Consider the following 22,857-nt stretch of genomic DNA (forward strand, 5'->3'; position numbering starts at 1 on the left):
CAGTGGGACGTTCCTGTAGACAATAACTACTTGGTTCCATACTGTTCTTTTCTTTATGTCCATCCAGCTTCTGGGGACAAGCCAGAATTCCTGAAAGGTCCAATTCCCCAGATTCTCACCATTCTTTGCAATACTTTTGTTAGATATGGTCTGTTTCAGCACTTGCTGAATATGCTGTTAGGATGAAGAGAAGCTGAAGACAAGCCACTGAGCCTCCAGGATAACCATAGATATGAGTTAGAGGAGCCTGTGCCAACAACATGAAAATATCTTTAATGTGATATACAGAGCATTCAGTTTTGTGTTTTTCTTTATAGTGCAACTACGAATATCCATGATAATCATTCTCATACATATTTTATATTGGCTTAAATTCAGGTGCTCTTTTCTAAGGGATTTGTAGGTAATTTGGATTACTTTTTTGCAATGAATACACTTCTGACATAGGGAGCTTTGATTGCTGAAAATCTTATTGGTCTCCAAGGTACTACTGGGCTCAGATTTAGCTCTTTAACTGTAGAACAAGATGGCTACCCTCTGAAAACAGTTGGTGTAAGAGCACCAAGTAGTGCTTCTGTTCTGCAGCTTTTGAGAATTTTATTTCTGGGCAAATATAATTTTTCTTATTCCTGAAATATAATTTTTGACCTGTCCCTTTAATAGAAGCGTAATGGGTTGTTATTGTCAGTTTCTAACTTGCCCTTTGTGGACAAGGTGACTCACAGCAGTTGTTGAACAACTCCAGGTCTTCCTGGAAGAGTCATCTGCTTCAGTCTGTTTTCAGGAGAGAGACAGAACTGGCGCTTGGCTTCAGTTGATGACCTCTGTATGAATGTGAGTACTAGCAGTGCTTCTTTGTTGCTTTTGTTGGATTATCAGCAGCCTTTAATACTGTGGACTATGCCATTTTGTTGAGGCAAAAAATTGGGATTAAGATAACTGCTTGGATTGTTTTAAATCACCCGTTATGGACTGGACTCAGAGGGTTGCCACTGACTGGATATTTGTTGTCATCAGTGTGGGACTTGCTATATAGGATTTCATGCTGTTTAATCTCTGTGTAAAGCCCTGGGAGGGAAATCATTTGTAGTTCTGGAGTAGATTGCAGGTTGTCATCAGCATGTTGATAACACCCAGCTTTATATTTCTTTATCCAGACCCCAGTGATGTGGTAGAAGTTCTCTGCTTGATTGGAGAGGCATGTTAACACAGTGGCAAAAAACACACCTTTCGTACATCTTAGTTTAGTCTGGAAGGTGGCTCGCTACCTTGACCCAGGTGACCTGGTCATATACCACACCTCAGTTACTATCTGGAGCTAGGCAGACATACATATCACACTCATTCTGTAGTCACTCCATTGATTACCAATCAATTAGTGGGTTCAGTTCAAGGTATCAGTTACCACCAAAAAGTCCTTAATGACCTTGGTTTCTCATACCTGCAGGATTGCTTCTCCCGCTACGTTTCACAGTAGCTACACTCATCTGAACAAGGCTTTCTAAATGTGGCACCCTACAAATAGATAAAACTCGCAACTCCTTTGTGAAATGGCTGCCTGAGGCAAAATGTGGAAAAATAAATGTTCAGGAGGGCATTTTTAATCGAAGGGATCAGAATTGCAGTATAATTCCACGAGAATGCTTTTATCTGTCCACGTGGCTTTCTGATTTCTGTAATACTAATCCTATTGCATCATTACTGAATGGCTTGTGTTGTCTAATTGAATGGTTTTCTACAGTTTGTAATCTGACTTGAATGTCAGGGAGAAAGACATGCTATAAATTAAGTCAATAAATAAATCAAGCCTCTATTAAAGGAGCAGAACATTTTTTTCACCATGTGTTGGCAACCCTGCTGTGGAAGTATCCCGCAGGGATCTGGGACATGATTTGACTGAAGATTTGTTTAGGGTTGCCAGTGCAGAATTTGGATCTCCAAGCCCTACTTACTTAGATAGTTGATTTCTGCTGCAAGAACATTCCCCAATGAGAAGAGGAGCATGCAACTCTGAAGTGCAAGGAGAAGTAGTCTAAAATCCAGACCAGCCCCTGCTGTTTTTCCAAAGGTTTTGGAGGAGAGAGGGAGAGAATGACAGCCAAACAGGGCCATCAGCCAAATGAAGTAGGCCAGTCAGGAGGAGGGTCAAAAAGGTCTTTATTTGAATAAGGGGAGCTCTAGAAAGGGAAGTGGCTCACCCAGTCTCTGGGGGTCAGACCTTTTATACAAAGCAATCAGTAATATTGGTGCAGGTGCAGAACATTCTTCCAGAGCTTTCTATCCATCCCATATTAAGACTTCTCCCAGCTTACTTTCTTAGTTTTTGTATTATCTGGGTGGCTGGGCTGCTTCACCATATCTCCATAGTAACAGCATTGAATGTCTTAAGAAAGAGGAATAGTGTTGTTCTTCTGAAATTCCAGGCCATAGGCCACAATATCACACTGTTTCCTTCCTCTAACATTCCAGGCCCCAATTTCACAGATATTTCTGAACTTGCTTGCCTAAGCATTTAAACAAATTAATCTCTAGCTAGAACTATTTACAATGAAGATTCTTTGGTTCTTGTCCATTAAGAGGGCAGATTGTCAACTTTTAAACTTTTATGAACGTAGCCATCATTTTAGTTGAAAACTAAAATCCAGACTGAACCTTTCCCCCAGAATAAAAATAATTTCCATTATTTTGCACACCCTTTGGGTTTTTTTCCCATTTGCTAAAACATATCTGCATGCAAAAAGGTGCGCAGTTTTGTAAAAGGGCAGTGTTGAATTGATTTGAGGTCATAAGGAGGCTTAATTATGCTACAATAATTCCTGTGCACTCAGCTTCTAAGTAGTTCGAATTAAGCCTTCCAGCAAATATCTGCAGGCTTTCACTTGTTAAACATAATGGAGAAGAAATGCCGTGATTAGATAAGGATGCTATACTGGGCAGCTGTGATGCAATGAGAACAAAAACAAAAAGGCCAATATTCCAGGCATGTTTTTGATCTGTATTTAGAAAGGATTAGAAGGATGTATTCATGCTCTGCAGCCATAATGAAAAACTACTTGTCCCAGCAAAGGTTAAGCAGCATCTACTAAAAACTACTCATTTTTAAATCAGTGGACTTGATAGCATGTATTGAGGCAGGATTTTGTTTTTTAAAGAAAAAGCTATCTGCTCAGTCAACATGTTGATTTTGAGCCAACTGAAAGAGATGTTGACAGCATTTGGAGAGAAGTGGAAAGGGGACTGTTTAAAACTAAGGTAGCTTTGGCTTGCTAAATGTTTCTTTTCCTTTATAAGTTGTTTGTATATATGTGTGTATGTTTATTTCTCAGAAGAATGCAACGTGGCTCCAAACACTTTGGTATTTTAAATGTTTTGTTTCTTAGTAAATTGTCTTATTCACCTTTTACAATTTGACAAACAAAATACCCTTTATGTTTATCTACAGGATTATAGCGCTCACCTTATGACTCCAAAGAAAATCATGACAAGAGTTACTGAACACATTTTCAATAAGAGTAAACAGAATGCTTTTAGGAGATATTACAGCTCTTCACACAAGCTTACTATTTTTTGAGATGACAGTTTTGAGGGATATAGGGAACTTTGTTTCATTTGATTTATTTCCATTCAATAAAAACACAAAGTAATACAAAATCAGTTCAGTATATTCAGTTACATGGATTAAACTCTAACCATGGAGAGTGCAAATTGCTGCTATCTAGAGTTTAATAGGAGGCTGTACATACCGGGACTTGTATCTCAAACATGATGAAAGAAAAAGAATACAACTGAGCTTTCAGCATGTATTTCCCTTGCCACTGAATAACTGCAAGCCATATTGCCACATCTGGGATTTGATAACAGATCTTCCAGACCATACAATTAGATTATCAAGCAGATTTGAGTTGAAATGCTCAGATTTGAAATGAATTGGGGGAGGGGTAATCTGTCTAAACTGCAACGTTTGGCTGATGGGAATGATTAAAAACCTTTTTATTTAATAAAAAGGTGTCCACAATTAATCAGGCCACAGATCTTTTAAAATTATTGTTTAATGCAAGTAATAAAAATTATAAGAGGCAGACTCCAACTGAGAGGAGACCTTCTCATTCTTTCCCACACAGAAGGGAATGCTTCTTCTTAAACAGAAGCTGCTGCAACATATTGTGTGTACAATTTGTTTTAAAAGTCCTATTTTTCAAAATTAGTATATGCCTATGCAAATACATGCAGATTTCAGTGATCAATCAGTTAAATCACATATTATTTATTAATATTTCTTTAATTGCATTAGAGCCCATGTCTGTGAGTATGTGTATACATGTATATATATAGTGTAACAGAAGAATGTCTTTGTGTGATTCACAGGCCCAACTGATATTAAAATCTGTTTATCAGTGACCTAAAGAGTATAGATGTTGGGGCCAAAAACTTTCATATAGTTTTAACTCAGTTTCAATTGTTGCCCAACAGAATAGCTCATTTTTGCAATCTCTGCAGAATTTTGCAAAATCCTGTAGAGCTCTAACATCTGCTTGCACTGCATTCCACTATATGGGAGCCAGGGCTGTAAAAGTCCTGGCTCTGATGGAAGCCAATCATATATCCTTGGGGCTAGGGATCACCAGAAGATTGCTGTCAGAGGACCGAAGGGTCCTCCACAGGTAGTGTGGGGGAAATACAGTCCCAGATCACTCCAGGTTTTGAAGGTCAGTACCAATCTTTCCCCATGGTTTTTTTCTGATGGCAAATCCCCTCCTTACATAGCTAAATTTGCACTTAAGACAGAAAATAGGAGGGCACCAAAATGTTCTCCCCATTGCAATAAATATCAACCAACCATGAATTGGAAAATGGCATGGGAGGAGATAGCTCTCCACTGCTGCCAGAGTTAGGGTTGACAATCTCCAGGTCAATCCTGGAAATCTTCCAGAATTACAACAGAACTCCACATATCAGAGATCAGTCCCTTTGGAGAAATCGGCTGCTTTGGAGGGTGGACTAAGCAGAAGTATAACTCACAGAAAGAATAACAAGGGGAGAAAGGGGTGTTCTGTAGCCCTCACCACTTCACAGCTGGTTTATGGGTTCTTACAGAGCCCTGGATCCTTCTCCAGTGAGCAGTAGGCAGGATCCCAGTGAAAATTGGTTCTGCTTTCACAATGGCCCTGCTTGCTTTCCTGAAGCACATGATGGGCACCTGGAGAAGTGCCTATGGGCACCGTGGGGGAATCTTGGGTTTTGGTTTGGGATATCTGAAAACCTTTCCTCCCATACTGCCCAGCCTGCCCATTAAGATCCTCACCCAAGCCCTGCTGCCTGTGCTCCTACCCACAAGGATGTGGCAGGTAAAAGTAAAGCCAGGGCTTTTTCAGTGTTGGCCACTGAAATATTTAAAGGTCCTTAAGGCCCACCAGATACCAAACTTGTCATTTAGGTACCAGGCCAAAACAGTTATCTTTACCCTGAGTTTTAATGGGAGGTTATCACTTCTTTTTGTTTGTTTCATGGCCTGCGTGTCCCACCAGAATGCTGCTTTACGACAACTGCTTGGGCTGAAATTATTTCACTGCTGTTTGTGTGCTGTGTATTCTTATTCTAATTCATTTTACACTATATTTATGGCTTAGTGGATTTATTGTTAGTTGGTGGATTTATGTTAGATGTTTTTGTTATTTCATTGTTCATTGTTTCTATTTGATTAGCCACCTCGATCAGGTCTTTGGAAAGGCAGTCTGTACATTTTCTAAATAAATATTAACTCTCTGAAAGACAATTCATAAAGCAACATGACCACATGTATGGCCCAGCAAAGCAGACATGCAAGGCAAAGAAGCAACACAGAAAGCCTTCAAGATTCCCAGCTACACATGGTAGGGATGCAGGGGCACTTCTGGATCACAGCTGTAATGTCTGATACTCCTGATAAATGTTTGCAGAGAAGCAAACCATTTGATCACTGTGGCCAGCTTAACAGCAGTCATTAGCTACAAAACATGTTCTCTTTTGAGCCCTGCCACCACTGGGGACTGCTATCTCTCCTATTCCTCTGCATGTGGGTAAAATGACGTCATTTACCATTGCATTCCAGAGATGGGAATCATTATTCAGGCCACAGTGAGGAATAAAGTATATTTTCTTAGACACAAACACCACTGAGAGCAGGAGGAGGAGGACCGAGAAGCATTTGGAATGTTTCATACAAGTGCATGCAGAATAGTTTATGAGATTTGTTGGTTCACTCTGCTCCCTCATTAAGTCCTTCTGTTACAGCAAAGGCATGGTCTTATGACAGGCAGAGTCACAGAACTCTTGGGGTAAATGTTCCTAGCAATATCTGATGTAGTAGATCGGGGATCAACCTGGGATCTGCTCTAGGCCATCATTGATAGGTATGAAGCTGGTGTGGGTCCCTTGACTTCAAGAGTATCTGTTTGGCTCCAGGCAGGCTGTGCAAGATGTGTGGGATGTGCCTGCCTGCTGTCCTTGCGGTCAAGTGTCAGATCCATTGCAAGCAGCAGTATGTGACAGCTTGAAATCCCTCCTCTTCATAAGGCACTTCTGCTCCGAATGCTACAAGGTGAGCTCAACGAGACATCATCCGTACAAATTCTAAAAGGAGGAGATACGAAGGGAAGACCACATGCCGTTTGCTGTTGCCTGAACTTCAAGAGACAAAGATTCGGTTGCCTCATTTTGTAGACAAACCCAGACAGTCCAATCCTGGGGGAAGGGGTAGTTGCGGCACAGCTGGGGATTGCACAGCCACGCTGCCTCCTAAGAAGATTGCTGTGCCGTGGCCAGCAAGCACAAAGCAATGCTTTCCCCTTTCCCCATGCTAGTGGCCTGTGCAGCATAATGGGCTGCACCACTGATTTTGCTGGCTTAAGTGTGTGCCGGCAAATGGGCAGTGGTGTAGCTACCATGAGGCAGGATGCAGACAAACACCCCAAGCAGGGCCCCGTTCAGTCACGTGGGGGCGGAAAATTGCCCCCCACACCTCACCCCTCCTCCTCCACTCCCCTCAGCCGGCCCTGCCAGGCCGCTACGTCAGCTGGCAGAGGCTGAAGAAGCAGCCTAGCGGGGCCTCCACAAGGCATCCCTTGGCCAGGCCCTGCCTTGCCAGGCCCGGCAGAGGCCGCAGCCGAGCATCCTTCAGCTCCACCCAACCCAATGGAGGCCACAGCTGGGCACCCCTCAGCCCCGCCAGGCTTTCCGGGAGTGCTGCCGGCTCAGGTAAGTGGGGCTTGGGGAAATGGAGGTGTGGGGGGCACCATTTTGCCCTGGGTGCCATTTTCCCCCACTACTCCTTTGCAAATGAGGCATTCCTGAAAGAGCTCAGGAGGCCAATTAAAGCTAGCTATGCCCCCAGGAATGCTCCCTTTGGTGCTAGCTCCTGTGCTAGTGAAGCACAGGCGCCATGGTGCCCAGCCGTCAAACTGCTATATAGCTCCCCAGTACCAGCATAAGTACTCCTGCACCAGTGGAAATACCCCTTATGTTGGTGTAAGTAGCATTCATGCTGGTGCAGGGATCAGGCTGCTTCCTCAGCACCCCCCCCCCCGCCCCCCCGGATTGCACTGTAAAACACATACATGCCTAACAGGCCAAGGGCTTGTCTACCTGTCTAATAACTCTCCCTAATAACTTCCCATCACACTCTAGCATGATCATGAAAGAGAATCAGAGAAGGACTAGACAGGTAGTGGCTCATTTAGTTCTCGGTGGTCCCATTAAGCACAAGGTAAATAAGCTGCACTAGGCAGCTCCTGAGGGAAAGCGAAAAGCAGCTTCTCCCTGGGAAAAAAAACTGGGTTCACCAAGTTCAGAATTGGACCCAACTGCAGAAATGTCCATAAACACACATCTGTCTCCTAAATAACTGAATAGCTGCCATTCCCTCCTGCAGGAAAAAAAGTAAAATGTTATAGAGGGAAACTGTCAAGATAGAAGCAAAACCTGCTGCTGATTCTGAGAAGGATGGTGGTTCCTTGTACAACACAGGCATACAAATGGGTATTTTATTAGTCTGAAATGAAACCACAGAATTTTGGTTGTCATGCTTCACTTTCATGATCTGATTCTCCATCATATTCCCCAAAATGAGAATAAATATATCCATGAGTCACTGGGCCAAACCAGATGTGATTTGAAAATTCCATGACTGGAGCTCACATCAGTTTTAAAACCTTAACTGATAGGTGTGTAAAGGCCTAACTCACATCAAAATTGTAGCTGGGTGGAGTGGTCATTAAGCTTTCCACTCTATATCATTTTTCTGACATGGCATGGCCCTTAGAAGCCCTGCTATCTGCCCTGTTTTGGGTGAACTTTCTTTCCCTGATTGATTTGTACTTTACTCCTTACCTAGGGAGCCTTTCCCCACTCACTGTTTGCTGCATGCTACTCTCGCCGAGTAGCGCGGGGTCCGACTGCACTCCCCACTACACGGGTGGCTACAACGCAGCCGCCTCGACTCTGCTGCTCTTGCGCCCCCTCAGCGCGGGTCATTCTGGGGCTGCTCAAAACGGCGCCTTTTGATGACTCTGCACGGGGCAGTGGGGAAGCCCGGGGAACACGACCCTCATGCTAAAAAGGTCCTGGACCAGACGAACCGGACGTCATTTTAAAAGTGGGGAAACGGCCAAGAGCAGATCCCAAGAATTTTCCCACCTTCAAGCCTCATGTCCCATTCTAGACGAGAAAGACAACAACTGAGCACCAAGGAAGGACTTAAGTTTTTGATGTTACCTTCGAAGTCTACAAGGCCATCTCCATTCAGATCAACATCTTTGAGAATCTCATCTACCTCATGGTAATTCAGCTGCTGCCCCAAGAGTTTGCGCATGGCTTCCCGTAGCTCAGCTACGCTGATTTGTCCATCTCCATTTGTGTCAAACTAGAAGGAAATGAAAAGTTATTAATGTACCTTGTTGACTCTTCTGCCATATCCACACCTCCAGGCTCCTGTACTGCCTCACTGTGCTGAGACTAATGGACAGCATCATTATCCACTGTTCCTAACCTCAATCAATCAGATGTGTCAATGGAACTCTCTGGGGGTTTAAGAACAACCCCAGCCTGTGCAGTGAGTATGACATAGAACAAACACTTCAGTATCAGCCACATTACAGTGGATACTTACACCACAAGGCCAAAATCATGTGTACATTTTACTATGCTTTAATTATTACCCTAAAATATTCACTAGCTTTGAATGATGTGTTACCACTATTAACAATTTGGAGAGGACTGCTTTAAAGGTTACCACACTCTCTCCAGCTAGTGTGGAAATTCATGCCATCTTGTGATTACACTTGGTATCTGCTTCTCAGGTGTCCTTCCAGCCAACCTCACCATCATTTCCTTTGTCACCCTTCCTCTAGTCAAGGGAAATGTTGTCAGTTTCACTAAGCCAGTTTTACCAAAAGCCAGCCCCATGTGCACACAGACAAGTGTGATCGTTTGATCTGGTTTTGCTGCCTAGAAATATTATTATTGTAGTGGCAGACAGAAGTACAAACATGTATTTATGTTAGAATGTCCTCCAGTACCCCTACACACACTCTTGTACACTCTAGTGCTAATCTCCTTGTGTCCTAGAGATGGGCTAAATGTGGCTCTTACCTCCCGGAAGGCATCCCGCAGTTCTTTCACCCCAATCATGTCTGCAGTTTCTGCCAGCATTTTGGGGCCCATAAGGTCCACAAAGTCATCGAAATCTACCTTTCCTCCAGCTGTAGATATAGAAAGACTATTTCAGAACTGGATAACACCAGGTTATTATACTTAAGGCTGATTCACAGTCACCATCAGAGCTTCTTTAAACCTACAATGTAATTTCCTTAACTTCCAAATCACACAGTCTTGCTGACACTAGAGTGCTTATAACAAAGGATTCTGACCTCCATGAAAGCAAATCACCAGTGTGTTGATTCCAAGTTGGCTAGGTTTTGTCCTTGATAACAGTTAAAAGCTTACTTTTTCTTAACTATCACACTTAACCCCTCTGCAGCTGTGTGATGCTTCTCTTGATGTAACATATCTGCACTATATACTTCAAAGGTCATTGGTGGGAGAGTGGAAGTCTGCACAAGCTCCCAAGGGAGAAGCGAGGGGGAGCTGCACCCGGGGCATGCCTGCATCCTGCATCCTGTCTCCTGCCATGCCTCCCTCGCCCCAAAATACCCCTTCTCCGCCCTCACACGCCCGGTGAATTGTGCCCCACCCTGCCCTTTTGGCTCTACGGCACTGCAAGCTCCTCTGTATAGGAAGGATTTAGACATGCAAATTAATGGATCTTCTGAGCTCTTGGGTACAACTCAAAGATGGCTTGGGACTGTTTCCTCCTATACTATTCAGTTCACCAGAAGATCTGCTTCTGAAGCCCTGCTCTGTGCTTCTCAAGCCTTGCTCCATGCCCCAGCAGAGACATGGCATTTTCTCTGATGCCATCTCCCTCTGGAATGTCCCTCCCTCCTGCAGGTTTACTTGGCACTTACTTTACTTTCTTTCAAGCTGAAGCGTACATATTTTACCCAGGCTTTTAATTGGGTTATTTTATCAGTTTTTTTAATGGTCTGTTCGATTTTATGGACAGTTTTTATGCTGTTTGCACTTAATGGCTTGTTTTTAATAACTTGTTTTTATGATGTTACATTGTTTTAATTGGACACCACCTAAAACAGGACTCTGCTCTGGCAGCATGGAAATATCCTAAACAAATAAATATGTTCTATCTAACCCCACCAGAGCAAAAGCTTCTTGATCATGGTTGTGCTAAACATGAGCAGAGAGGAATCAAGAATTACTATTGACCCTATTTACATATTGGGTTCTATACTCTTTTCCACTGAAAGATCCAAGCAAATTTTTAATTCATCCGCTGACACTTCCTGGACCTTCTTTGTTCTAGAATGCTCCTGTTGGGTCCTAGTGCCTGGCAACAGCCTTCCCATGCCCCCTCCCCACACACACGCACACTGATGCAGACACCAAGTCAAGCCCAGCAGGACAGCAGTGGCAAACCGCTCTCCCACTGGGCCTGTCAACAACCTCCCCCATTCCCCCCATCTTCCCATAGACCCAACACACCGCTCATCCGCCTGCCAGTATTCCTGCTCGCCCACCTCCCTCCCAACTCACCACTCACTTGTCTGCTGCTTCTGCTATGCTCTTCTACTGTGGAAGAGTACTACTCTCTTCTGCTGCACCACCACTGACCACTCTTGTATTTGGTGGAAAAGGGTATAGTGGACAACTATCTCTAGAACATATGTACAGACTATAATTGCTTCTTAATTCTATTCCAGTCAAATTAGTTCAACTGGGAAATGTTTTTTATTGTTTTGTTTGAACATCAAACCAGCAGAGCATCAATAAAAATCTACTTCCTTGTACTGAAAAAGGCACAGCTTGCTATGGCTAAAGGTCACCTTTCCCTATTGGACTGGTAAGTTTTGTTGCAGCTAAGGATCTGACACCTGCTCTCCCCAACAGTCTCTCAGGTACTGCTAGGGCATGCTTAATCAGTGCATAGACTTCTTGTTTTACATACATATGCATGTGGGTTAACTGCTAGTGCTAGCATACTACATCACCTGGGCTATATGCCAAGTGAAGCACAGATCAAGGGATAGGGGAGTTTCCAGTGCTTATGAAGTGATGGAAACTCAGGACCAAATTACACATGATGCTGGATTGCCGTGATTAAAACTACTGATTTTGGGGATGGAGGGCTTGATATAGGGCGTTTCCCCACGCTCCCCTATCCACCCTATGCCGCTCGCCCGGGCGTCCCCACGACCCTGCACTCTGCGCGGGGTCATCAAAAGGCCCCCTTTGCAAGAGCGGCAGGGATGCCATGCGCCGAGGGGGTGCGACAGCGGCAGCGTCGGGGCGGCTGCGCTGTCGCAGCCCCTCTCGTGGGGGGTGCTGAGGAACCCTGTGCTACTCTCCTCAAGTAGCGCGAGGCTTAAGGTAAGTGGGGAAAGGCCCATAGACTGTAGCTGTAGCATTAGGGAATGAGGAGGCTTAATCCCACCCCCACTCCCCTCCAAATACTATCTCCTTGGTAAAAAATGCTCCCCAGGCAATTTTTCACCCTGGGCAAGGAAAAGTTAGGCACAATATGAGTACCTGCCTTCTTTTCTACTTTTATAGGAAAGGGCATTTTCCATCAGAGAAGCTGTATGGGGGTGAGGGAATTAACAGTCCTTCCCCCAGTGTTCAACACCAATCCATATCAGACCCACAATCAAGTGGATCCTTTTCAGAGTCATAAAATACATCCAGCAGCAACTGCCATTGCGAGTCAGGTGGGTGCAGCTGCTATGAGAGAAAGGGAGTGCCAGTGTGAGCAATCACTGCTGCTGCAAGCAGAGGGATGAGCAAGTGGGTGCAGCTGCCAGGATTGAAGGAATGGGTGGGTACAAACAACAGTAGCCACCAAAATTATGAGCAGTGGATGCATTAGAGGGTGGGTATATCCACAGCTGAAGACGAAGCCTGCACTTCCTAGTTTCCCGCCACCACCATTGGGAGGGGGGGCAGTCTGGGAGAAGGAGCATTTTTGCCTGTTCTGTTCTGCAAAACACATTTTTTTCTTGAAATAAGGAACTGACAGCAATATAGTTGCCACTGTCTTATGGCTCCATTCTGCACTGCTCTGGTACCATAAGAAGTAGACTCCATTAATATTGGCTGATGTGTCCTGCTGATAACACACATTGTTGTGAAGCACATCTGGATACAGAACAGAGACTTAGCATGTAATCTACTGTAGCATGGGACAGAAATATGAAGTCACTGCCATCAGTGGTGGGATTCAAATAATTTAACAACCAGTTCCGGTGGTGGGATTCAAATAATTTAACAACTGGTTGTTTACAAGCACCATTTTAACAACCAGTTCTCTCGAAGTGGTGCGAACCTGCTGAATCCCACCACTGCTGCTAACTGTATGAATGGGTCTGTAGGAGCCACAAAGAAAAGGCAGAATGAATGAAGGCCAGACTGGAAAGCAAAAGTCACAATCCTTCCTCTTCCAGTAGTTCCAATATTTTTACATTATTAGACAGGCATGGGCCGTAGATACAGGACTCCTCCCTATAATATAAGAACTTGGTCTGTAAGAGGGAGTTCCTGATAACTACTACAAGTGAGTCAAACCAATATTGGGATTTCCTTCAATTTGTGCTTGACATTGTCTTCCCACCTGATACACTGGTGGGCCAGTGACTATTATTAATGCTTGGATTAATGTCAGAGAACTTTAACTGAGGGAAGGAGATGAGATTGAGATGTTCTAATGAAAGGGCAGAGTAACAACAAGGACGAAGTTCACTACTATATGAGTGCAGGGTTGGGAGCAGTCAAAAAGATCCAATTGTTACAAGACCAAGAGGAATGAGATGGTCAAAGTTAAGTATTGTTACCATTCAGTTGCAGCAATGGAAGATAGGGGACCAGAAGAAACAGTATGGACTAAACTGGATGCAACTGGAAATTAGTAAGCTGGCACAACCCCCAGTTCTGTAGGGTTTGTTTGGAGCATCAATATACTTAGTAGTAGTAGATACATACTGATCTGTTGAGAAAGTTCAATGAGTTCCATCTCAGTAGGCATGTAGCCCATAGTTCGCATACATTCTCCCAGGTCCTTGTAGCTGATATAACCATCATGGTCTTTGTCAAATTCCCGGAAAGCTTCTCTTAGCTCTGGAAGGAGAAGAGAGGCTGTAAGAAACATATTCAGTAACTTCCCAAGTCTGCTGATTACCCTTGCAAATCAGGAACTTCAGCTATATCTTGCAGACAGCGCATGACTACATGGGGAAACTGGGCAGCAGGATGAAGAATACACTACTTAGCAAATGCGGTATTGTGCTTCAACAACATTCCTGTCTCATTTTGGAACTGGACCTGAAATCTTCTCTAGCGAGATAGTAGCTATGGATGTGTCTAGAAGAGCACTGGAGTTTCCTGTTTCAGGACCTGATACATGGAAATACCCAAGTCTCATACTTGAGTGAAGCCAAGTCTCATACTTTCAAGAAGCCACACCTGGGTAAAGAGTACATGATGCAGAGATTTTTTAAAAACATATTTCCCTCATATTGACGGAACCATGATCAAGATCCTGAGGTTCTTCCAATCTGCAGTGTTAACTACCAAAAGGACAGCTTGGATGGTATGCATTTTGCAAGGATGCCTAAATCAGCAAACCACCACTTTGGAAGTGCCTGGGTTGTCTTAGATCCCCTGGGCTAGTATTGCACCAAGCCATGAGAAAAAATGAAGTGGCATGGTCACTTATTGTGCAATGACAGTGGACAACAGCCCTGGCCTTCCATAGAGAAAAACACGGTGATGATGTTGGTCATGTTACCTTCGATCTCTTCTGGTCGCAGGTCTCTGTCCTGGCAAAAGAAGGAAAATAGAGACTGGTTTAAAAGAATAATAGCCCCACCCCTTCTGTGGCCTAGTACTGCCTGCCAAATGTGCAATGTCTTATGTACAAAGGAACTGAGAAGAAGACCCAGAAGGGGCGGCAAGCAGTTAGATAGAAAGGGCTGTAAAATTAGTGGCCGCTTTGTCCTTTCGTGTCACCTCTTGTCTTCCTTAGACTGATAATCTTCTCCAGCCTATTCCTTCTTAGAATTCTAGTCCCTTTCTGAAGCATGGTCCTTTGCATATTTACCTGCACCACAAACTGTGTTCAGTAGAATTTATTCCTAAATCAACTTGCCCAGGATTTCAAATAGATGCTGCACCAAAATTTAGTCCCATGCAGTATCATTTCAAAATATGACTGCAGATGATGGGAAGTCCTCGTTCACTGCAGAAAAAAATCTGTGAAGGCTGCCCTTCTAGTCACAGATTCTTGATGTGAAGATGTATGTCCTGTGGTTGAAAGCTGGCATAGCAGAATGGTTAAAACCCGGAGAAGCTAATCAGGATGTCCATCATTCAAACCCGGACTCTGTCATAGTCTCATTCTTTCCTAACCTTCCCCTACACACCTCATCCTCAATATTTATGTATTAGATTTTTACACTATCCTTCCTCCAGTATGGAAAGTGTGTGTGTGGGGGGGGGGGATGGGAAGTGTGGGGGGGGATTTTATTCTTACAATATCCCTGGGAGGTTGGTTAAGGATAGAGATAGTGACTGGTCCAAAATCACACATAAGCTTCACTGCTGAGCCGAGGTACAACTCAGGTCTCCCCAGCTCTAGAGCAACACACTAGCCACTATATCAATAACCCACCACACTAATTCACCTTAAAAAGTTGTTGTAAGGATCATAGCAAGATAATGGATGTGAAGCACTCTGAACTCTTTAGAACACTATATTACTACTAAGTATTATTCATCGTTATCATCAAAACAGACCATTTACTATCTCTTATCATATGGAAAAAGGGTTCAATGAAGCAACCTCTCTACTATCCAGTCTCCATGCAAGAACAGATTTATATGCTATGGCATTAATATTTTTTTCACAAATATATGGATGAAACAGCTACTGCACATATCAACTGCCTGCTGCATACTTATGGCACTTATGTTGCACTTAATATGCTAAAGTGTACATACTTATTCCTATGTACAGATTACATTCCATGGAGGAAATGGTGATGCATGAAAAAACCTGAACTATACTTCAGTACAGAATTCTCCACTGAGTAGTGGGAGGAGGTAGCATAGTGGCTATGTGCAGTGGCAGAACATAGAGACCAGACTGTGGTAGAGACCATGATGTGATGTGCTGTATAAGAAATGAGATGCTGGAAGCACAATACGTACGATCTGCGTGATGGCGATGCTCTGGCGCAAGAAGATGCAGGCTGGCCCCACCAACCCGTGCAGCACAGAATAACTCTGCAATGCTGGCTGGTGTGTGCCATCAATCATATCATCCAAGTCGCTGGTGGAGGCTGGAGAGCCTGGAGCTTCTGAAGGATGCTTATTCTCCTGTGATATAGCTTGCAATTAGCTAAATCTGGTTACAGTGCCTCATCCCCTCCCCCCCATTTCCCACAAGGCCTGCATGAAAGCCAAGGTCATAACCCCCGGGATATTCTAAGGAAGGGATAAAGACAAAGAATTGGAGTGCACTCAAACAGGTACCTGAAAAGCCTTATATTCCTCCCCTGTGAATTTAACTCACTGACTCAGCACCATAGCCCACACTGTAAATACTACAGTTAGAGCTGCACACAGTCTCCATGAGTAACTAATGGCAAACCATTAGCAGCCATCACACCTTAATCCATGTTGGAGTGGAGGTATCCACCTACCCTAAGATTGAAGCCATGTCATTCCCCTCTGTTCGTAGCACCCACACACGTAAGCCAGTGTGCTGTACCAGTGATAAGTGATGTACACTACAAATAGCACACACAGAAATGTGCCATAGCAGCAAACATTAGGATACAATACAGTAACCATATACACACATAGCACCAGCTAAGACCTACACTAACATTCCTTTGCTATTTCTGTCTGTCAGCGGAGGTCTACATTATTGATTTAAACTCACTGAATAGTCATCAACTGTACATGGAGATCTGTATGGATCTTTAGCAGAGAATTCTCAGCATGTTTCCACAGTATGACTGCTTGAGGGGTGATTCGATCATGAATAGTATAAAACTGACCTACATATATAGGGTAAATATGCCTCTTATTTTCTCTCAATTAAAAACCAAATAACCAAGTGGCGAGTGCTCACTCATTCTGGTGAGTAAAATGCCATGTCACAGCTAGTGATTGACATGGATTCAGTTATCTAAAACACTTATCAGAAGCTTTTCTTCTTTATGGAGCTCAAGTTACATAAACAAAGCATGTAAAATAAAATACACTAAAGGCCAAATTTTAAATCACAACACATTTAAATCACAACAAATTTTAAATCACAACCCAGGACTGGTAGGGAGCTTAATCAAATGCAGGCCTAAATAAAACTGTCTTTAAGTGCCTCTTATGGACTGAAAGTAAGGGGGCCAGACTCACTACCTTAGAAGTTGCTCCATAATTGTGGGGCTGCCCCTGAAAAAGCCATCTTTTGTGTACTCACCAAATAAGCTTCTTTGATTGATGTGAAATCAGGAGGGTCTGTCCCTTTGATCCTAAGTCCCAGGGAGGAGTGTATGAGAGAAGGAGATCCTTCAGATATTTAGGCCCCAAGCCAAGTAGGTATCATCAGCCCACATGGCAAAGACATTTCCCATTTCAGGCTCTAAATTATTTGTATTTCTAAATAGTTGCAAGAGGTGAAACGAAATTCTCCTCAACATATGGATGGAGGATACAGATGTGGCTACTAACTGGCTGAACAGCCAGCATGGTTAATTGTTCCTTAGTAAATGATCATGTGAATTTACCCACTGCCTTTCACTCATTCCCTTCACTTCTTTGAGAAATATACACATGTTGCTACACAAGTCTGCCTTGACACATACAAAAGCAAGGCCAATCTATTTCCTGGAACTGGCACTCATGCATGTATATATTGCTTGTTATTTTCTCTCTTGCCCAACCTTGCCTCAGGTTCACCAATATGCCCTGGAACTGACTCGTGTAGTGGCTTGATAATAACACAGTCAAGATTACTGAGAAAAGGACAGAAAATTACACTAGCATTAACCTACTCAGATCTCACTCCTATCCCAATGTTTCCAGTATACCAAACTCAAACCTCTGTCTCTGTAACATGCTTGCCTCAGAAGCACAAACTAGCCACAGGACCCATACTCACCCCCCTTACATCCCCAAGAATGACACATATCCAAAAAAACACATAAATATGTCCTATCACCTACAAATAGCCTGTCTGAGTCATAATGTATAATAATATTTAATAATCTGAAAAGTCACAATAGTGATAGTTCTAGCAGTGCTTTTTTTTTCTTTTTGTAGCAGTAGGACGGGTACAGAATACTAGCATCTTTTGGGAAGCCCAAAGGATCTGGGGTGATTTTGTGGAAATCAGGGCGAGTATATATTTGAGTACTGGTGCCTTTTATTTTTTTTTTTAAGAAATAATATTGGTTCTACAAGTCAGAATCTGTCTTTCTATTCACATTCTCTGAATTACAATTGAGTTCAAGGGCCTAAATAATTAACTCGGAGGACCAGATCTAGATCCTGGTCTTCCACTCCTCCACCCCATTCTAGAATGGCCAGTATCTTAATTTAATTATCAGTTAACATCAACATTTTCCAGGGGATACTTATTTGTTTCCTTCCCTGGAACAACTGACAACATTATTTCCCTCATATCCTGTCACTGATACTGCATCATATCATCTCTACTCACTACGTGATGTTCTTAAAATTCATATACATGTATAAACAGGCACTGATACACTAACGCATGCCCAGCTCAATTCATGCTTTGGCACCGATATACAAAAAAGTACTTATACAGCATTTACAGAACTCTTCTCGGCTTCAGGTGCTGAAAAACTGACTCTTAAGAACATACAGAAATACAGAAAATGCCATGAATAGCCATAATCAGTCCCTGCAGTGTCTGCATACTCTTGAACATGGGAACACCCGTCTTTTTGTACCTCAATTTACCCCAACTCAGGCCTTTTAAAAAACCTACTAAAAAGGATGGGGTATGGAGAGAGAAAGACACAGAATAATACTGAGTCTTGCTTGAATTAAAAATGACATAGATACTGATCTAAGGAGGACGAATTGTAGGCAAGGAATGGAAAGAAGGGACCTTTTGGGCCAACTGCACACAGGCAAATACTTGGTCTCACTCTATTAATCTAGTGTCTTAGGGTGAAAACCTGGGGGTGACTGAATTTGCCACAGTGCCACATGAACCTGAGATTGGGGGGTTGAGGATGTGGTACTGGAGAGGTCTAGCCATCAAATACCACATTTTTGCGGTGTCTTCTTGGGCACAGCAGAGCCTTAAACCCAAGACTTTGGCCACTGACAGGGATCAACATGGAGGGTCTGAGAAATGTAGGAAGTATAGACAGACACATGATGAACGAGCGACACACAGGAACACAGCAGGGCTCAACATAATGATGAAAGGGGCCACCCTCCCTCCCTCCCTCCTCCCCTCCTACCTTGGAGAGCCGCCTGCCTGGGGTTTTGGTGCAGTTGCCCATGGCTGCTAAGGCCCTCCCATCCTGCAGAGCCTAGTATGGGGCTGGAGGCGGCTGGCACTGATGGCAGGGTGTTTTTTAATAGTAACAAGTGATTCTCTTCCTGGGAGGTTTAGACGCTTTGGGGATTTTCAGGGTTTTTATTGTTGAATATCTCCAGAATATTAAGGGAAAGTGAAAAGAGCGGGGGAGGGGGAGGGCGTGGGCCAGAGCCATAATCCTCAGGATTATACGCAACTCAATCATAGATGGTGCTAAAGGAGAAAATGGGGGACCAGCAGCTCTTCCTTATGACTGTTCAGACTTGCCACACTCCACGAAGCAGAGTCCTACCCCTGCTTCGTCTTTCTTGCTTCCATTCCAAAGCCCCTATCAGGCTTAGACATACAGGCAGTCATCAAGGATTATGGCCCACCAGCATCTCCCCTCTCCAAGAGTAGGAAGGCCATAATCTCCTGTGACAATCACAGAGATTTTTTTCAAATCTTTGCTCTAGGGAGTGGCTGCTCTTGCTGAGCTCTGACAATGCTGTTGGGCGGGGGAAGGGTGAGTGGGAAACGAGGTAGGGGGCATACAGTACCCAGAGTGTCAGTCAGACTTAGTGGTTGGCTGCAATAAGTGAACCAGCTAGTAGAATCCACTGTATTTATAGACTCATAGGGTATTATCAGCAGTGACATTAAGAACAACTTTTAATCTCTCATGCAGAACTTGTGAATGTTGTTAACATAGGATAAAAACGGGAAGAGAGTCATTTGAAATTCAAGTATAAGCACTGATCTTAAGAACACTTTAATTTGCTTTACAGTCAGATCTGGGAAATTAAATCTATGAAAGCAGCCAGGGGTTCTACAGGGTAGTTTTTAAATCACTATTTAGATCTGGTCACCTTTCTTAGCACATTTGCCTGGGCTCACTTTCCTTGAAAACCTCCAAAAAATAAAAGAACTCCATTATTTCTTTTGAAGTGCTTGAAGCCCTTTTAACATGTATTTCAAATTTCCCCCACAAAATTGGTATGATAAAAGCCTTACTGTTCTGAGCATGAAGGGTCATTATTTCTCTGCCTCACTACCTTACTGCATTGAACAGTAGCAGAGATGACAGCATCACATGACCTTTACCTCTCCTTTAAAAAAATCTAGCACACACAAAGGCCCAGAAATCATGGAGAGGTTGGAGAGGTTTCTCTATGTCAATCCATTTATGAAAATTAGACATGCTTTCAATTTCTCCTGAACAAAGCAGACAAGTGTTTAGAATTTAAGGGAAAATGCCAAAGAAAATTTTCAGCCTGACTCATGTATTCAACAGCAGGTGGAACTTATAAAGCCTTCATCACTATTTGAGCTTTCCTACCTCCTTCTCCCTCAGCTTTGCGGTATGCATCTATGCATGGTGGATGGGTTCCAAGCCCTGCTGGGTCCATCCCTTTCCAGATTTGTGCCATCCGAGAACTGGTAACCCACATCCTTAGCAGTTGACACTAAGATGTGGCATTAGAGACATGAAGAGACCTGCATGTGTGGCTGCTGTCCTGAGGGAAGTACTGCTGGCTAGTAGTCAATGGCTGTGCCCTTGCTGAGTTTTAGATGTGCTTGCCCTACCTCCAATGCCACCTCTTAATGCTCATTAGTAAATGTGTGGGGCTTTTTCTCCTAGTTGCTGCTCCACAGTGGCAGCCAATCAGGGCTGGCCTGACCATATAAGTGAGTTATAGTGCACCAGACTTTAATGGGTGTCAAATTACATGGAAGTGAATTTTTCTCTATTTAATGTGTTGTAGTTTATTTTTCTCTGTTCTGAACATAGGTGTATGCCAAAGTAATAACTTCCTACAGCACCCAAATCCTTTGGGGCTAGTCCTACAGTCACCTGCTATCTCCAACCTCCCCTAATTTTTGTGTCTTTGAATGACCATTGTGGTGTGTGTTAAATATATTATGGCTTGGTTCAGCTCAGGAGGCTTCATTAAAGGAGCAGGCTGGTATGATGTGGGTTGCCGCATTACAAATGAGTTCCTTGGGGATTATTTACACACACATTATCTCAGTCATTGTTATAACAACCATGTACAATCAATATGTCCAGGTTAGTTGCTTTCTTTCAAGGCTTCCTCAAAGGCTGTGGGGATGGCAAAGAACCTTCACTGGTGCTAACCTTCTAGGGCTGCTAACTCCTGGTTGAGAAATTCCTGGAGAATCGAAAGTGAAGCCTGCGGAGGATGGGGTTTGTGGAAGACAGGGACCTCAGTGGGATATAACATAGAGTCAACCCTGCAAAGCAGCCATTTTCCCCAGAGGAATTGCTCTCTGCAGTCATAGAATCATAGAGCTGGACAGGACTATACAGGCCACCTAGTCCAATCCCTGGTTCAATGAAGGATCAGCCTAGATCACCCCTGGTAAATATATTTTAATATTTTTTATTCAGCCATTGCTTGAAGACTGCTCATGAGGGGGAGCTCACCACCTCCCTAGGCAGCTGATTCCACTACTGAACAAGTCTTACTGTAAAAATCTGGAGATCGGTTATATTTCTGGAGGACATCTAGGCCCCTCCTGGAGGCTAGTAACTATATAGCCTTGATGCCTAAATTACAGATTTCAGGCTTAGGAGGTTTCCCAACTGACTTCCCTTGGATCGAAAGGGATGGACAGGATTATGTCATAAGCAAGGGCCCCTTTTCAAGGCCTGGAGTTCTACTTACACCTCTGTCATGGACATCAGTATTTTGCTCTGGGGTGGAAAACTTGCTCATCAGCCATATGCTTGAGGGTTTAATTTCCTACAGAAACTGGCTGGAATCCTGCTACAAAAGCCCCTTAATCAGAGGGGAATATCCCTTATTTCAAAACATCCCACTTACGTAGAACCCACAACACAGTTATCCCCCCTTTCAACCATTACCTTGTATTTTGATATCTTCTCTGTTACTTTACAATGTGTCCTATGCCCCTTTCCCCTCACACCAGTTACCTGCCCAAAGACAGAGTTGAGAATAGGCTCCATCTCCCAGAAGCTTGGACATCCTTCTGTGTGAGATGAATTAACTCTTCCTTCTGCTCCTTGTAACGGCTCATCCTTGGGGCTGGCTCCAGCCATTTTGTCGTCTACTCCGTGGTGGGTGCCAGACAGGGCCACAGACGGAGCTGTTGGTGCTGCTTCCAAAGTGCTCTTAGACCTGGGCTGCTGCATGAGCAGCTTGTCTTCTTCTTGGGTCCGATTGCCTGTCCTGCAGAAATGGCCACTCTTGGACCGCTGGTGCAAGCCACTTCGAGAGAGAGCACGGGATGGCTGCAATTCTGGTGCCTCACTGCTCATGCGTTGGGTCTCCCGGAGAAAAAAGAACATGTTGAGACTTAATAAAGGGCTGCTCTTCTCTCTTGAAGCTTTTGGTACCCCTCTGCCTTACCCTTTTAGTAAGACTTAATTCACCTTCAACTGAGCCCTGTGGAGCAGAGTGGTGAGCTGCAGTACTGCAGTCAAAGCTTTGCTCACAACCTGAGTTTAATCTGGATGGAAGTCAGTTTCGGGTAGCTGTCTGAAAGTTGACAGCCTTCCATCCTTCCGAGATGAGTAAAATGAATGTCCAGCTTGCTGGGGATAAAGTGTGGATGACAATTGCAAACCACTATGTAAACACAGTCTGCCTAGCAAACGTCGTGATGTGGCGCATTCCATGGGTCAGAAATGACCCAGAGCTTGCACAAGA

The 22,857-nt window shown here is 43.7% G+C and overlaps 1 protein-coding gene across 2 annotated transcripts; it reads right to left on the bottom strand.

Moving 5' to 3' along the window:
* Window positions 1-2,140: 2,140 nt before the first annotated feature.
* Window positions 2,141-22,195, bottom strand: CABP2 (calcium binding protein 2). 2 transcript variants are annotated; one of them, XM_048486233.1, is made up of 7 exons: window positions 22,122-22,195; window positions 15,808-15,975; window positions 14,387-14,417; window positions 13,582-13,716; window positions 9,625-9,734; window positions 8,749-8,896; window positions 2,141-6,609 (listed from the first exon to the last, which is right to left on the bottom strand). In XM_048486233.1, the coding sequence occupies exons 1-7, from the start codon at window positions 22,152-22,154 to the stop codon at window positions 6,584-6,586; spliced, it is 651 nt and encodes a 216-aa protein (XP_048342190.1). In that variant the 5' UTR covers window positions 22,155-22,195; the 3' UTR covers window positions 2,141-6,583. The 2 variants fall into 2 exon arrangements, with proteins under 2 accessions (XP_048342190.1, XP_048342189.1); XM_048486232.1 differs by lacking the exon at window positions 22,122-22,195 and adding an exon at window positions 19,104-19,216.
* Between the last annotated feature and the right edge of the window lie 662 nt (window positions 22,196-22,857).

Source organism: Sphaerodactylus townsendi, linkage group LG02 (genome assembly GCF_021028975.2).
Source record: "Sphaerodactylus townsendi isolate TG3544 linkage group LG02, MPM_Stown_v2.3, whole genome shotgun sequence".
In the NCBI taxonomy this organism is placed as follows: domain Eukaryota; kingdom Metazoa; phylum Chordata; class Lepidosauria; order Squamata; family Sphaerodactylidae; genus Sphaerodactylus; species Sphaerodactylus townsendi.

Bases quoted from the DNA above. Each gene is read 5' to 3' on its own strand.
- CABP2 (XM_048486232.1), bottom strand. From the start codon at position 19,145: ATGGGCAACTGCACCAAAACCCCAGGCAGGCGGCTCTCCAAG. The intron at 15,976-19,103 runs GTAGGAGGGGAG...GCTATATCACAG, and splicing joins CAGGCAGGCGGCTCTCCAAG to GAGAATAAGCATCCTTCAGA. The intron at 8,897-9,624 runs GTAAGAGCCACA...ATTTCCTTCTAG, and splicing joins TGCGGGATGCCTTCCGGGAG to TTTGACACAAATGGAGATGG.